Source organism: Dipteris shenzhenensis, chromosome 19 (assembly GCF_047967505.1).
Source record: "Dipteris shenzhenensis isolate YYH24624 ecotype China chromosome 19, Dip_SZ_1.0, whole genome shotgun sequence".
Lineage (NCBI taxonomy): Eukaryota > Viridiplantae > Streptophyta > Polypodiopsida > Gleicheniales > Dipteridaceae > Dipteris > Dipteris shenzhenensis.
In genome coordinates this window covers 50,685,114-50,702,934 of record NC_141614.1, presented here as the reverse complement: position 1 = coordinate 50,702,934, position 17,821 = coordinate 50,685,114, and the positions used below count along the sequence as shown (strand labels likewise).

Genomic DNA, 17,821 nt, shown 5'->3' with positions numbered 1-17,821 from the left:
GTCAAAACTAAGAGCAATAAACCAGTCATTGCAGCCCAAGATAAGGGGAAAGCACAAATTGTTTCAAATGGGAATGTTTGTACCCCGATTCCTTCCACATCTCAATCCAAAGGAAAAGAAAAAACCTTGCAAGAAGCTTAGCAGAAAAACTGTCACAGTTTGGAGACCTCTGCCTCCTCGCATATGGAATGGTACTTCCTCTAATGGCCAGACCCCTGAAGAAAATTCAGGTGTTGGTATTACTTGGGTGCCGTGACAGCCAGTCGTACTCTTTTCCCTGAGAGAAAATTGCGTGTTTGCTGTCTTCTAAACAGGTGCTTGTTAGAAATGACCCAACAGAGGGTACGCACAGCGGAAGACTGATAGTAATGCCTAGGAGCTCACATAGTGTGGCGTGGGATGTGGAATCACAAACTTCTTAACTTACATGCATAAAATAGATGTGCACATTCATCAATAGACAATGAACCAGCCAGATAGAGAAACCACCAAAATAATATATTTCCGTCCAAAACTATGGACACAATACAAAAGAGATAGATCCAAAGTCCCACCAATGGTGTGGTCCTCTGATGTTACCACAAAGTACTTCTCCTATCTGCTAGCTATCTCTAGACTCGAGCCCGCGTGCTCCACCTCAAGCGTCTGTAGACTTTTCGTCTAGTGTGTTCTTCTCCACCTTACTGCCTATGAATCAGCTAGGTGGGCAGCCCCTGCCAAGCTTTGTCTGCAGCACACAGGTCCCCTTGGTCCTCCTGAATGTAGGCCCCAAGATAGCTGTTCCACTGCTCCAACCTGCTTGTGAATGGCTGCTCTAGAAGGTATGATGATCACAACACCTTGCTGCCCTAGAAGACAGCCAAGGTCCAGCCTCTAGGGAACTCAGTCTGCAGCTCATCTTCCACTCTCCTTCACCCCCAGTGTGAGGCCCAAGGGAGTGGTTTCTGGCTGCTCCTGTCTGCTCCTTTCTTGCTGGATAGTTGGATGATGGAATGAGGCCAAGAGCCTCTGCTTTTATAGGCCCTAAGGGGCTGGCAAAAAACCGACCAGTCAGGCTGCCTATGGCTGACCCAAACAGGGCGACCAGGCCCTGACCTGGTCTGCCTATAAATGCCCCTTTGGGGCCCTCTGTTCTAGGGCCTTTGGCCCACACTTCAAGGCCGGGTCCAGCCCCTAGTTCTGCCCAATATCTGGTCTGGTTGGCTGGCTCCAACCAGCCCTAACCAGCCAGTTCTATGGCAGACACTCCTGCTGATTCCCCCCGCCATTAATGCGCCATGTGCTGGCCTTGCTGCTGTAGACACCTCCTGCAACCGCCTCTTCTTCTGGATCACCATGCAATCATGCTCCTCATCAGATCCTTTCTGCCAAGGTAGATCCAAGACATCCTATCCCCGCCATCTCCCTTTCACAAAGGTGTCTTTTGACGTAGCCATGCTGATCTCTCCAGGTAATTCACTCTTTGTTGTCTGACTAGCACCCACATGGCAGCCAGGATGCTGCCCATGTGGCACTCCCTCAAACCTAGGTTCACCCCCCCCATGCTCTCCTCATTTGGGGGCTTACAGATGGGTAGGTGACCTTTCCAACACTTGTGTCACCTCATGGTAGAGGCCCTGATCCTGAGGTGGATATGCAGAGTTGATTCAGCCTTGCTTCAGCTCTATATAAACTGTAAATATGCTGTCACAAATCAAATGTTTGACACGTAATATACAGGGTTTGTGTGATGCTAGGAAATGGAAGCTAGTATGGGGGTATCTCAATAATTTGCAGCCTGATATGTGGCTCTACAGGAGCACAATCAGCATATGTATGCAGGACAACATGGTCACTTTGCTGGCTATGACATCTTTTACGCTGGAGAACACTCTTTTTCAGGTGGAGTCTCTTTGGTGAAGCATGATCTCCAACCAACTGTTGCCTTTAATGATACTCAAGGCAATGCAGCGGTACCTGGAGACATCATGCTTTCCTCTGTGGAGACTTTAACAATGGCCCTCAACAGGGAGATGATACATCTGGTTGTACTCATATGTTGGCCTCTGAAAGGCATCATTGGTCTCAATTATTACTTCACCTCACTTTAGTTAATCTTTGGAAGGATTCGCAACCATGTTTGCCACGCTACACATTTCAACATAATGCATATTCTTCTTATCAGGCTCGCCTGGATTGCTTATATAGGGTCAACCCGCAACATTATGATAATCTCACTAACAAAATGTGGGTGGATTATGCTTTTACGCATTCTGACCATGCCCCTTTATGGTTGAGGATTTCTTTGCATGAGATGCCAGATGATAGGCTGTCACAAAGAAGGCTGCCCATTGTAAACAACAGTTATTTGGAGCATGATGCATACAAGGCAATGGTTTTACATCAGAGTCTCATTGATTCTGGATTATGCCTGGGATGCTTTTATTGTTAGAATGCAATCAGTTATTCGGGATTATGGCAAAAATTGTACGAAGACTCTGAGGGACATTGTTGCTCGAGCCAAAAATACTTGCCAATCTTTGACTGAGCTCAGCCATTTTCGGCCTTTGTCCAAGGAAGAAAGCAAATCTCTATTTCAGGCTAGATACTGTCTAGAAAGTAATAATAATAGAAAAATTACTAAATGGAAGACAAGATCAAAGCAAAGTGCTTTCCTGGGCAAGGTTGTTCATCCAAAGAATTCTTTAAAAGCCTACATTACAAGAGACAATCTGCAAGTATTCGCCGTGCTCTTGTGCCTAATGGTCTTTGGACTTCTTCTTGAGCACAACTTGCTGCAGCATGTGTTGCTCATTTTTCTAGACAATTTGGGATTGCAGATCTCCCTTCACAAGAGGAAAGTCCTTTCCCTGAAAGAGAATTATTTGATGTGGTAAAATCCTATGGCAGATGCAAATCTCCAAGATGGGATGGTCTCACTATTGAATTCTTTCTTGCATATTGGGACATCCTTAAATCAACTTTGCTGCTTATGATCAATTCTGCTTGGGAAAATCAACACATGCAAGATTCCTTGAAAAAAGGGCTTGCGAAACTTCTTCCCAAGAAGTAAATATGTGAATCCTTGGCTGATTGGAGGCCTATCACTCTCATGCATGTTATTTACAAGATTATCACTAAAATGGTGGTTGATCGTATCAAAGGGTATTTACATGATGGCTCGATATGGGTTTGTTCCTCGTAGGCATATCACAGATAATATTGCAAATGCTTATGTTGGAAATAGAGTATGCCAAATACATAGAGCAGGATGTTCTATTAGTGCAAGTTGACATTGCTAAGGCATTTGACACAATCCAATGGAATTTTGTATCGCACATGATGCATGCTTTGGGTGTTGGCCAAAAATTGCAGCATGTTATTTATTGGCTCTACAGTGACATTTGACATTTGACACAATCCAATGGAATTTTGTATCGCAGACGATGCATGCATTGGGTTTTGGCCAAAAAATGCAGCATGCTATTTATTGGCTCTACAGTGATAGTAAGCTACCTGCATACTGTCTGGGGATATTTCTAAAGCATGGATTCTTCGTTCTTCAATTCGTCAAGGCTGTCCACTTAGTACACTTCTATATGCCATTGCCACGCATCCCATGCTTCAATATATGGATCATTTAGTGGCAACAGACATGCTGCATGGATTAGAGATTCCCAGAGCACTATGATTGCTCAGGCCAATCTGATGATTCAATTTTTACTCCTCGGAACATTGAGGGGGATCTATCCTCCCAGATGCATGCTTTATCTTTATATCGTCTAGCCGCTGGTCTTCATATCAATTTTCAGAAATCTAAGTTGTTGCCTTTGCATTCCAAAGACTGGCATTCTCTTTTATGGCCAAGGGAAATTGTCCAACCCACTCACCTGGTTCACCACCTTGGCTACCCTTTAGGTTGGATGATTACTCGTCGCCAACAATCTGACTAGATACTTGTAAAGTTGAAGAAAAAGCTTGAATACTGGAAGTTAGAAGCTTAGTCATTGCTGTCAAACTATGGATTATTCAATCCATTTTGATGGCAGATATTCAGTTCTATTTGCCTTTGATTATGTTTAGCAAGGGAGATCTCACATCTTTCATGTCTATAGTTATGGAAACCTACTGGTGCTCTAAACATGGCAAGAAAAGTTCGAGATTGCTTTCGATGTAACATCTTTGTTCGCCAAAGATGCATGAGGGTTTGAATATTCTTCATGTGCATATTCTTGCTCATAAAGGGAAAATGATGCTACAATTCATGCAGGGTTCTCACCCTTGGGCTGTCATGATGCGCCATTTGCTTTTACAACTCACCACCCCTGCCTTTGGATACTGGCAGCCCACTCACTGGGATTTTCTATTGACTTATATTCATGGTAAGATCAAAGGTTGTCCACTGGTCACCAACATGTTGATGGACTGGAAACATATCCTCTCACATTTAGAATGGCATAGCTGGGATTCCTTGCAAAAAAATTCTCTAAGAGATGAGAGCATACATTGGTCCAAGGTTTTTACCCCTCTGCTGGCTTTGCAAGAACCTAGAAGTTCATACTTCCTTACTCTGAAAAGGATCCACTCAGTTGCAGATGTCATTCATGATGATGGAATGCTTCTTTCTTTATCTTTTCCTATTGTTAAATATGGTCTTGGTCTGTATTATCGTCCTATATGGCACACTATTACTCATATGCTTCAGGTTTTTCACCCAGTACCACCACTACAGATTGAGGACCGGCTTCAGGATTGGACTCTTCATTCACCAGGGTCGACATGCCGTCCTTTGAGGCTCTCCCACATTACTGTATCTTCTCTATATAAAAGTCTTTCGCCCTTGCCCTGGGTTTCACACAGGGCAAATCATCTTTGGCAAATGAATCGTCCCACAAAGTGGTGGCAAAAGAGACTGCGAGTGATTTGGAATTATCTTCGACAACAGATTTTCTTATGGAGAGTTGTGGGAATCAGTGCCTCATCTCCTTTGGCATTGCTCCCATACTCGTGATTTCTTGGGCTTCCTTGGGGAGCGTTTGAGAACCCGATTTCCAAATACTACTTTTAGGAAGTTTTTCTGGCCTTTAGGGATTCACCCATCTAGACAGGAGTTGGATTTATTTTTCACTTGGGTTCATTACTAGGCTCAATGGAAAGACAGAAATCATGGAGTCTTTGGTGATCCTACTTTCTCAACTTCTCTTTTTTCAGGCACTCTTTGCAGCAATCTCTCTATGAGTGTCTGCAAACTCATTACATAGACTCTGATGTATACTTGTAATCTACTAATATCTTCTCTTGATGTATTTCGCCACATCCCATTTCAAGATAGTTACTCTGTAATATAAAGCAAAAAAAAAGTGTGTGTACACACACACATAACATCTGTATATGTATGTATGTATGTATGTATGTGTATGTGTATGTGTATGTGTATGTGTATGTGTATGTGTATGTGTATGTGTATGTGTATGTGTATGTGTATGTATGTATGTATGTATGTATGTATGTATGTGCGGGCAGGCGGGCGGGCGGGCGAGTGGGCAGGTGGGCGCATGTCTGTAGGTGGGTGGGTGGGTGGGTGGGTGTGTGGGTGCGTGTGTGCGTCTCTATGTGTGTGTGTGTGTGTGTGTGTGTGTGAGAGAGAGAGAGAGTGTGTGTGTGTGTGGTGTTTGAAGTGTGATGGAGGCTTCTAGAGCACCTCCCTCGTTTTTTCGTTTTCAAGCCTTCCCTGCTACTTCCGTTTCCAAACGTAAATCAGATGTCCCCCTCTTCTCTCAAGAAAAAGCCCCAAAAGCATCTTGGTCCTCGTATCCTTCCTTTGCAGTCCAGCTTGACAGTCTGCAGTCTCTTTGTGCTGCTTCTGTTCGTCTTTCGTCATCTGCATTTCGGAATTCGCCTTCTGCGTTTCAGAGTTTCGCCCTCTGCCGTTCAGACTTCGTCCTCTGCTATTCAGAATTTGCCCTCTGCATTTCAGGATGCGCCATCTGCCGTTCGAATTTCATCCTCTGATGTTCAGAATTCGCCATCTGCCACTGTGCTCCATCATACTCTGCCTTGTGAACTGCTTCTTTCTTCTTTGCGGGAAGCGCAGCAACAAGGTCTTTGTATACATTTCATGTGCAGAATTCTGACAGCAAACCAACTTTGAGTTTGGGTTCGTGACGTTACTGGTGATGCCAATGCTATTTCTCGCTTCATCTTTCTTGGCAAAGGTTTTTATTATGCTCAGGGTGCTTCAATAGATGTGCTTCAATCTTTTCTTCTCAAAGGCGCCTTTTCAACACGCATGCGTATTGCCTTGGAATTCTCGGTTTGACCCTGACATGGAGTTCCTTTCATTCTGTCCAGTCTGGATTACCTTGTAATCGCTTCCAGTTCCCCTTTTTCCTCATGTAAATACTATTGCAGCTTTGTTGGGCAGAGTTTTGTATGTTCCCCCAGAGAGTTATTTTTCTTCTTCCAGAGATGTCCGATTATGTATTCTTTGGGATATGCATCAACCAGTTCCTGCTTTTCTGGATCTTGATTTGGGATTTTCCTCTCCTTACTAGGTCCCTCTCCGGTTTGCCTCTTTCCCAAATGCATGTTACAAATGTTGACAGTTGGGTCATTTTGCTCGCCACTGCACTTTGGATCTTCGGCATCCTATCTCTCCTTTAGCTACAGTTTGGCTACTCCTGTTCTAGAATCGGTTTCTCTGTCTACCAAGCAGTTGGTTAAGCAACAGTGGCGGGTTGACAAGGGTTGACAAGTCTTTGCCTCCTGCTATTGATCCCACTCCTGTTATTACTGGGGACATGCCTATCATGGATATTCATACAGCTATTGCTTGCACTCCTGCTACTACTAAGAGTCATGCATTTTGTGGTTATGTCTACTACTGAGGCTTCGCCCCATGATGCCTTGCCTATATGGATAGGCAGTTTCATCTGGTTTGGATATGCCTTCACACACTGGGGTTGATACTATGGATGCTTCTGCTGAACTGGATACACTTGCTGAACATGCTACTCAGATGTCGGATTCTGCTTCCCTCTCTGTATCGGCCTCACTACTCCTAGATACCACTCCCCCGCCTAGATCACGCTATCCCCACCCTGAATACAACCTCAGCAGCCCACCTTCATTCCAACCCCTCTCGAGATCCAGTTCCCACCTGTTATGCTCTAGCCGAGATAGCATGACCACGGAAAGATCGGTGGGCATTTTCTCTTAGATGACCAACTTTTGTAATAGTTAATGTGCGTAAATGAAATGGTCAAGAGAAGTAACTGCCAAGGTCCTAGGTGAGGGTGAAATGGCATTGACTAGGTAGTTCTGAGTGCTAAGGCCTAGGTGCACTTAAATGTGCAATAATGCCAAGGGGCAAGTGGTTTTAAATGTGCCCCAAGAGAGGGGTAAAAAGGCGCACCAAGTGGAGAGGCTAAAATGATGACATTTGGCAAGGAGAACTATCTAGGGAAATGAGGGTCTCGTAGATAGGCATGAGGAAGAAAAGGATTAGAAAGAGAATATCTGTGATCTACGAGAGTAGGCTGGGAGGAAAAAATGAAATGCCATCGCCCGTGATCTGTGTCAACGTAGGAATAGAGTTTCTTCAGTAGAGAGAGAGTCTTTGTCACCACCTAGACCAGGATATCTTAGGCCCCCACCAAATGCCTGGGACTCCCTATTGACTGAGATACACAGCACCCGGTCCCGTCGGGCAGAGCTGACACATTACACTCAGGAGCAAGCCCAATACACCAAGGAGCAGGCCCGCATTATACATGAGCAGGGCACCCTTATCCAGGGACTCAGACACAACATCACAGCTTCGAGAGGAGCTCGGGACCCTGAGAGCAACGCCTGAAGGGACCCCAGCCATAGAGATGGAGGCACTGATAGCCACGATACAGTCGGCTATAGCAGAGACGACTAGGTGGGTGGACGTGGCGAAACGAGAGCCCACAAAGGCAACCATTTCAGCCACCATACAGGAGCAGCAGTAGAGTGCTTCGAAGGCCCTCAACATCCGGATACGAGGGATCATGTGAGACAGCACCAACACCACTACGACGCCCATGGAGGAGGCGATCACCTTTGTGACCACCACCATGGGGTCCCCGACCATGGCATAGAGGGAGCATGGTGTGTTGGGAGAGACCCCAACCGAGAGCAGCCCCTAGTCATTTGCTTCAGAGATTCACATGCTCGACTAGCGACACTCCAACGCCGAGCCGTTCTACGAGAGCATCCCACCCTGTCCATGGACGAGGATTCGACACCACTACAGATTGAGGAGCAATAAGTTCTTCTGCCAGCAGCGGGATGTTGCTCGCAAGGAGGGGAAATGGGCCGTGGTCCAAGATGGTAGGTTGTTGACCGGCACCCGTCCATACCCCCTAGGAGGATGGGGCCTATGAGACTTTGGTTTCCAAGACCCTAGCCTACACCATTTGGAACTGTAATGGTACCTTATGGTCAGACCCAAGGAACTTCTCGGAGTCTTATACAGGACAAGACATAGTCTTTTACACAGAGACACACCAGAGCCCAAAGCGTCCACTATCGATACTCAGTGGCTACACATGGGAGTCAACCTTCAGGGATGAGACGAGGGATACAAGAGCAGTTCGAGGATCAGGCGGGGTCGCAGTATTGTACAGGTCTTCCCTCGCTGGAGCCATCTCCATTGAGAGGAAGGACGCACACTCCCAATTCATGTGGATCCGGATCCGATGCACAGCCACTCGTGACCTTTTCATAGCAATATGCTATTTCCCGCCAGACACATCCCACTTCGCCAGAGTGGCCGGAGAAGAGGGTGAGACATCGCCATATGCACCCTTACATCAAGATATCCCAGACCTTTCAGCCCACGGGGAAGTTCTCCTTGTTGGGGACTTCAACGCTAGGACGACAAGCACGCGCCAGGCACCACTCCTTCTGAGACGACTCTATCATGCTACCAGACATGGACCTAGACGGAGCAGGTATGACTAGGATCTCATCGGACCGACACGGGCCTGATACACCATATGGACACGCGCTCCTTGATCTGGGCAGGATGCATGATCTCATCGTCTACAACAGGCTTGACCTATGGCCCTCCTCAGGTGGTTTTACTTGCTTCCCACACAGGGGGGGCACTAGTGTAGTAGATTACATCATGGGATCCCCTACCTTCACTTTATGTATCACTGACTTCACAGTAGCACCACTCCCTCCAAGAGCTGATCACACATACCTATTCTTCACTATCGCCACCCCACGCTTAGCCACACCACACACACCACATAGGAAGCACGACACCTACCACGACATACACTTTGATCACAGCCTCTCACCTGCCTACTCTGGACGCCAAAACAGGGTCCTAACCTACATCGACCACATACCACTCATAGAGGACCGTCCTGCCTTGATTAGTCGCACACTCCACGAGGCTGCCCTCCAAATCTTTCCCCACACCACACGGTCCACTAGACCACCACCTCTTGGTTCTGTACCCTGCAACAACTGGTACAATGTGGAGTGCAAGGCTTATTGCTGACAACTCCGACTTGAAAACATATGTCACCTCCCGAAACACCAGACACGGTACGCAAGTACCGACGTCTCGTACGTCAGAAGAAGCAGGCATTTCTTCGTCGAAATGAGGAGGAGCTGCTGAACATCTTGTACATCAACAACTCTAAGGATTTTTTGCGGAGATTCCTTGAGTGTAGGTCTCCATCACCCCTCACCGACACGAGAGTCTGGCACACGTATGCACACCATCCTTATGATGTCCCACACCAGCCCACTCCAGATCTCACACACACCTCGCCCCACCACTTGCACGTTGTTCACTAGAGGGGGAGTCAAGGACGCGACATTGAAACTGCACAATGGCCGAGCTAAGGATCACGAGGGGCTATGCACTGAGTTTATCGCATATGGGATCGACACGTTAGCCCCGATCCTAGCAAAGCTATTCAATGACGCTATTTGCCTTGGCTTCCCCCGCACTTGAACACTCAACGCCATCACCCCCATCCACAAGGCAGGGGATCCCATGGACCCGACTAACTACAGGACTATCATGATTGGACATGTGATGTCCAAGATCTATGCAGCTGTATTGGATGCGTTGGTCAACCTGTTCGCAGAGATGAGAGGGCTTAGAGCAGAGGGTCAGGCCGGTTTCAGGCGAGACCATGGGACTATGGATCACATACTCACACTCAGGAGTGTCATTGAGGAGGCCAAATCACGGAAGGAGAGGGTATATTGCTACTTTGTGGAATTCCGCAAAGCCTTTGACACAGTACCTCGAGCTCGTCTCATTACACGCCTACAGACACTGGGATTTAATCAGGAGATAATCTAGGCAGTCATGGCACTTTATGAGAGAGTCTCAGGCCGAGTTCGAACAGGCGCAGGGTTGGACATATGAGATCATGAGTACCATAGGGGTCAAACAGGGTTGTCCCTTATCACCAACCCTGTTTGGCCTCTACATCGATGAGCTTGAGACTTTCATGGGGGATTCCAGAGGGACCGGTTGCTCACTTGCTGGGATCATCATCAGGATTCTTCTTTATGCAGATGATGTGGCACTCTTGTCGTCCACACCCGAGGGGCTCCAACGACACCTGGATGCACTCCAGGGTTTTTGTTTATCCCATGATTTAGAGGTCAACCTTGGCAAGACCAAGGTCATGATCTTTAACACCTCTCGAGCAAACATGCAACCGAAGCAGTTCACTTTCGGTGGGTCACCAGTTGAGATCGTATCCTCATACACTTACTTAAGGGTCATCTGCTCCGACCCAATCTTCACAATGAGACCAGCGATGCAAGCCAGACTGAGTAGGGGATACGCCTCACTGGCTCGGCTAGAGAGACAATGCTTCCACTCCCACTTCCAGGACCCTCGGACCAAGGCTCTTCTCTTCGACTCCTTGCTCCGACCAGCCAGTATGTATGGCAGCCCTTGTTGGGGACCTAACATGTCACAGATAGAGTGGGCACGCAGATCCTCATGCTCTCACGGATGATCCGGGGGAAACCATCTCTACCACATCACATCATTCAGGCCGAGTTTGGTGCTTCTCCACTCCAGCTAGATGCAGCCTTTCAGACCATCACATATCTACACTGGGTTAGATCATATGGGGACTGCACATCAGGGAGACAAAGGTTGCCATGGTTGGCTCTTAATTCCTCCATGAGATTGGCAGCAGAGGGAGACGAGCGATGCCGGTATGCACGGACTCACAAATGGTTTGTGAGACTAGGGTTTCATATCGATAGGATACCTACTTTTCAGTACAGTTTAGATGCCCCTCCGGCACTCCCACCCACCATCCCGATCGGGCCACAGACCAACCAGGTCATTCCAGAGCATCTCCTACAGCTACACACCTTTAGGACCTGGGAGCTTTCAGTGAAGCTGAGTTTCTACAGAGATTACTGTCTTCGTATTTCGGAGGAGGGATTCATCACACCACCAGGGTACACTGAGCTTCAAATGCCTCACTCACTACAGATCTCCTTCGAACAGTTTAGAGTATCATCACACTGCCTCCGCATAGAGAGCGGCAGAGCAGAGGGGATCCCTAGGGAGCATGCATATGCATATTGTGTAACTGTCAGGAGGTTGAGTCGGAGGAGCATTTTATTTTCAAGTGCCCAGTGTACTACGAGATCCAAGGTCGCTACCACTGTCTTATGGCACCCCTTGGCGGACGCCAGCGTCCCATCACCGGCTATGCACCAGCCAGGGTGACATGACATACGGAGGATTGCGCTCCGCTCCAGTCTTTTTTCTTTTCACTGTCACACTCAAATGTATTTGATTATGTATGATCAGACTTAGGATTTAGCACGGGTGATGATGCTCGTTTTAGTAGCTCCACCCTTGCTGTGATTTGTATCAGGTTTTCTTTCAATCTCATAGACCCATCGGTCTTCCAAAGACTCTAATAAAATTTCTTTCTTTCTTTCTTTCTTTTGAGGTTTCCCACACACAAATATATGATTTCACTATATAAAGAAGTGTGTGTGTGTGTGTGTGTGTGTGTGAGACATACATACATGTGTGTAGTACACACACACACACATATATATGTATGTAAATAGATAGATAGATAGATAGATAGATATACACATACATATATATCTTTGTATACATACATACATATATAGTTGTTTATTACACATGCATTATGCCAATCTGATGGACAGTGGAATTTGAAATAGAAGTTGATTGGCCAATTTACCACATTATTAGACAAATTCAACACAAGATTCTCCAAGGTCCCCCAGTCATTAGTTGCATTGAGAAATGAGCCGCCCTCCACTTCCGATTGTATAATCTTAGCTTGCCTAGCAATCATAAATGAATTGTAATTTAATATTCCAACTTGAAAATTAACATAAAAAACTTGGAAGTGAACACAAAATATTGTTCTTTATTAGAAACACTCCCATTGGAAGATTGCAACACCTTGATATCAAGATATGTGGCTTTCAAATGATCTGGGAATAAAACACCATCAGACAGTGAATGCATAATGTAAAGCTTTTTTTGTCCACGTTAAAAAGGTTTCACCTAGGAGTTAGATACACACAAAAACGATGAGGAGAACAACAATGTGTTTCCATGTCCATGATGGGCTTTGTTAGTATCAAGACTCATAACCCACGTTAATGGCAAACCTTACACACCTGTAAATAATTTCCTCTTGATTTTCATCTATCCTTGAGAAAGATTTCAAGACGGGACCCCAAGATAGCTGCAAACAAAACAATTTAATGAGAATCCTCACTTGTGCAGTACAATAGCAATTGCCGACATATAAGAATTTTATACTCACAACAAAATCCACCGGTGATATCCAACTATCACCAAGAGCAACCCCTGCAATGTAGAAAAGTTTTGCAATGAGATGCTTTGTTGAATTTAATAGACAATGTTAAGCATTCTTTCCATTTTTGTTTTAGGTTCTCTTGATTTCAATCCTTACATACAGTGTTCCCATTTTGTTTTTGTTTAAAGTGAACAATTTATGCCTCTCTATTGTCAAAATCTTGTTTACACACACACACACTAGTTTTGGTTTACGGAATGGTTTAAGAGACTTTTTTCATGCCTTTGTCTATAATGTTTTGTTACTCACCCTTTTGTAGCATTACTTATATGTACACATGCTTTTGACATGGTGCCATGGGCCTGACTATTCAGGTGACTACATGATCTACGGTGCAATCGGGACATCATCTAGGCAGCCCGGACACTGTATGAATGGGTATCAGGTAGAGTCGGAATGATAACCAAGTGGATAGAGGACATCATGAGCATGATTGGGCTCAAACAAGGTTTATCACCATTTGGCCTATACATTGATGAGCTTGAGTCTTTCCTCATGACCCTAGGTGGAGCAAACTCACCTTTAGCTAGACCTCTAATCATGATTCTATTATATGTGGATGGCATGGTTCTTCCTCAACCAACGGTCTCCAATGATACCTTGACATGCAGTTCGTACTTTCCGTGAGACACATGATCTAAAGATCAACCTTAGTAAAACGAAGTTCATGATCTTCACAATGTCTCAAGCAACCGCACAACGGGAGCAGTTTACCTTCAATGAGCACGAGTTGAAATTGTTGCATTTTATAATACCTTAACAGAGTCAAGGACTTCGGCACCACTACATCCGGACGACTACCATGGCTAGGCTTGACCTCGTCTATGGCACTAGAGACACAAAGGGCTCAAAGAGTTGGTACACTCGGACACGTGAATGGTTTGCAAGCTTGGGACTCCATATGGACAAATTGCCACTGTTTCACTATAGCCTTGAGGCCCCATCCGTTTCAATCACTATGACAAGGTGAACCTTTTCATTAGACAGAACCTCCTTGTTACGTCAGCCATAATCCTGGTACTGTTTGATGTGGTTACGGTGAAGCAGGAAACCAAAGGGCTCGATAGTGCTTGCATCCATATGGAGTGCAATATTAAGGCCTAAAGGGCAGTAAGGTTCTAAGGTCCATTATGGACATGTGGCACTCAATTGGGCTTCAAGTGGCAAGCACTGGGTTCAGGGGAGATTCTAGAGAGAGGCTCCACAAAAGGAAGGAAGGATAGGGAACTCAAGAGGGAGTTCACGGATGAATGCAAGGGGAGCACTCGACGAATCGTGGCTGGGTGGTGAATCAGACTTGAGCCCTCTTTATGGTGATGTAACATGTTACACTGGTATCACTGCACTTCGCAATCGGTTGAGGAGACTTGAAGACTTGAAGTTTCACATACGCTGACTCGCCGAGACTGCAGACAGTGCAAAGAATTCAAGGGTTCGGGTATACTGAGTTGTGTTTTAAAGACTTCAATTTTCACGAAGATCGTGATTCGTGTGGCTATCAGGACTTCAGAACGTTGAATGGAGAGCGATAATTAAAGCTGGTTGTTGTAGTCTTTTCGAGGTCACAACTCACGTAGCTTTGAAGCTCTCGACTTCCGAGTCCCAACCTTGGGCTTGAGCCTTGAATCATATTGCAAATAATAATATTTATGTTGCACAGCCGCCTCACTAAGGCTATCCGAGATTCAAAGACAGTGCACGGCACAAATCCCCTTGGCAATACAGCCCTGAGCGATGGCGCAGAGATCAGGAATTGGGTCCAGAAAGATTTTTGAAGCGTTGGAACGCTGCCTTGGTTGAGGTTTGACAGTTGCAAACTGTCACGAACAGTTTACGCAGTTTGTTGGAAGCCCCATTGAAGTATATTTGTAGGCTTGATACTTTGTCAAAGTCACGGTACCTGCGCAACGGCTTGAAAGTTGATACAGGTTTTTGCCTCCCAAGGATCTGTTCATAGAAGTGCGCATCGATTTATATATACAGAGGCTTGTACTACAGAGAAACAAAGAGGGCCTTGCAACACCATACAAAGGTGTGATTAAAAAGTTTGGGACACCATGATACATGATGTAGAGGTGGATATTCAAGGTTATCAGGATGCCTTGGATTTCCAAATCACGCACCTCGACCGAGCAGATGTAGTGCTTGGTCGAGAATGGCTATATAGTCTTGGGCATTGCTTATAGCGGAGTTATCTTAATAACTCCATTATGTTTGAAAAAGAGGGTAGAGTCAAGGAGAACATGATGTGCCTAACTGTCCTCTTATTTGTTCGATGGAATTGAAATGACTACTACACCAAGAAGAATGTGAGGTATATCACTGTGAACTTACTTTTATTGGTGATTTTATGTCTTCTGCATCGGAAAGAAGTAATGTTGTTTTTGATAATGTTAAAAAGTATAAATCTTCTTTCAATGATTTAATGTTTGAATTTAAAGATGTTTTTTTGTCTGATTTACCTGATGGTTTACCTCCTGAGAGAGAAGTAGATCATAAAATAGATTTAATTCCTAGATCTACCGATGTTTGTAAACCCCCATATAGGCTTAGTCAAACAGAGGAACATGAGGTCGAAAGACAGCTAATGGAATATATTAGGAAGGGCCAAATCCAACCAAATAGCTCACCTTGGTCTGCATCAGTTTTACTGGTAAAGAAAAAGGATGATACTATGCGTTTATGCATGGATTATCGAGCATTAAATAAAGTCACCATAAAAAATAAGTATCCTATGCCTCACATTGATGAGCTCTTTGATCAATTGCAAGGGGCAAAATATTTTACTAAAATTGATTTAAGATCTAGATATCACCAAGTACGAATTAGGGAAGAGGATGTCCCTAAGACATCATTTCGTACTAGGTATCAGCATTATCAATTTAAAGTAATGCCATTTGGATTAACAAATGCTCCAGTAACTTTCATGACAGTTATGAATAGTGTCTTAAGGCCATATCTAGGAAAATTTGCTGTAGTATTTTTAGAGAATATCCTTATTCATTTATAGCAAAAAGTTAGATCGTGCCCAACGGAATTACTCGGCATATGAAAAGGAACTATATGCTATAGTCTATGCTTTAAGAAAGCAGAGGCACTACTTATATGGTGCAAAATTTGAGATCATCATCTTTGATCAGAAGAGAATTAAGTGGATTTGTAATCAGCTAGAGCTTAAAGGTAGAAAAGCTAGATGGGCTGAGTTAATGCAAGAGTTTGATATACAATTGACCTACAGGAAAAGGAAGTTCAATGTGGTAGCAGACTCTCTTAGCCAAATGCCAATTGTTAATGAATTGAGTTTTACTCAAATTCACAATGATTTCCTAGAGTCCTTAAAGGGGAAATGTGAGTTTGATCCTCACTTCTCTAAAATATGGAAAGCAATTAGAAATAGGGATCCAACTAATCGAGAGGCTTTCAATGAGGAGTCGCATGGAAATGGCACCACACCACAAGTTGGTGATAAAGGACTTAAGGTGGAAAAAATATACTATTGAAGATGGCTACCTGCTCTACAAGGGTAGAGTATGTGTCCCGGATAATAATGACATTAAGCGCCAAATTCTTTTTGAATGTCATGATAGTCTGAGTGCTGACATTCCGGAATTTAGAAGACATATGTGCTTCTGAAAAGACAATTATTTTGGCCTGGAATAGGTAAGGACGTCCAAGATTATGTATTGAAGTGCCAAAAATGCCAGGTCAATAAGGTTGGACGCCTTAAGGTAAGAGGTCTCCTACACCCATTGGAGATTCCATATGGCAAATGGGAAAGCACCTCCATGGATTTCATTGTGGGATTACCTAGGCCACAGTGCCCTCAGTGTGGGTAATTTTGTATCGGTTGACCAAGATGGCTCATTTTATTCCTGTCAGTGAAGATGTTACAACTCCAAAATTAGCTAGGCTATTTGTGAAGCATATCTATAGACTGTATGGGCTACCAGCCGGTATTGTTAGTGACCGAGATAGCAAATTTAACAGCCATTTTTGGAGGGCTGTGTTTAAGAGGTTAGAAACTTCATTGAATATGAGCACCACGCATCATCCACAGAGTGATGGTCAAACTGAAAGGGTCAACCAGATCATTGAGGATATGCTTCGAGCATATGTAAGTAAACGGCAAACTAATTGGGAACAGTATCTGCCCGTATTAGAATTTGCATATAACAGTGCCAAACATTCAACTACAGGTTTAGTCCATTCATGATGATGTATGGATTTCAACCAAGAGCCCCAATGACAGTGAGACTCGAAAAAGAGAAGGTTCAAGCGACTAAAGACTTTCTTGAAGATATGAATCAAATGCTTAAGTTAGCTAAAGATAGCATAAGAAGAGCTCAAGATAGAGCACAAAGTTATGCAAACCCCCACCGTAGAAAGTTGGAGTTTGAAGTAAATGAGAAAGTCTACCTTAAGGTACCTGAATCTTCAAAATCTCTAAAGACAGGTAAATGTCCGAAGTTGTCTCCTACTTATACGAAACGATTTATTGTTGGAAATTCGTGAAACTTGTGATAAGAGTCAGTTAGTGATAAAGATGTTTGGGGAGTTCTTACCCCCCCACGTACCGGAATGGATCCCTGAAAAGTTATTTAATTTGCTATTAGCGTCAGAAGTTGTAAACCCCCTGAAGTTTATAAAGGAAGAGGTACAAAATATTGAAACGAAATTCAGGTATTATGAACCATTCACAATACTTAAGAGGATTGGAGAACTTGCTTACAAATTAGCCTTACCCAAGGGATATAGAGTATATCGAGTTTTTCATGTCAGTAGGCTAAAAAGAAAATTAGGAGATGATAATAATACCATTGGAAATGAAGTCCTAGTTGAACTCACTGAACCTGCATGTTTACCACATGAACCAGAAAGAATTTTAGATAGACAAGAAAAAAGAACGTGACATACTATATGGCAAGAACGTTTGGTTAAGT

At 44.5% G+C, this 17,821-nt stretch overlaps 1 protein-coding gene across 1 annotated transcript in view; it reads right to left on the bottom strand.

Annotated features, from left to right (window-relative positions):
• SCPL51 (serine carboxypeptidase-like 51) overlaps positions 1–17,821 on the bottom strand; it is a 78,233-nt gene that overhangs the window by 37,283 nt on the left and 23,129 nt on the right. Inside the window, exons 7-9 of the mRNA XM_087390414.1 lie at positions 12,828–12,871; positions 12,679–12,746; positions 12,231–12,336 (exon numbers count right to left, since the gene is read on the bottom strand). Of these exons, the coding sequence (XP_087246540.1) occupies positions 12,231–12,336; positions 12,679–12,746; positions 12,828–12,871 (218 nt within the window). The remainder of the gene's footprint in view (positions 1–12,230; positions 12,337–12,678; positions 12,747–12,827; positions 12,872–17,821) is intronic.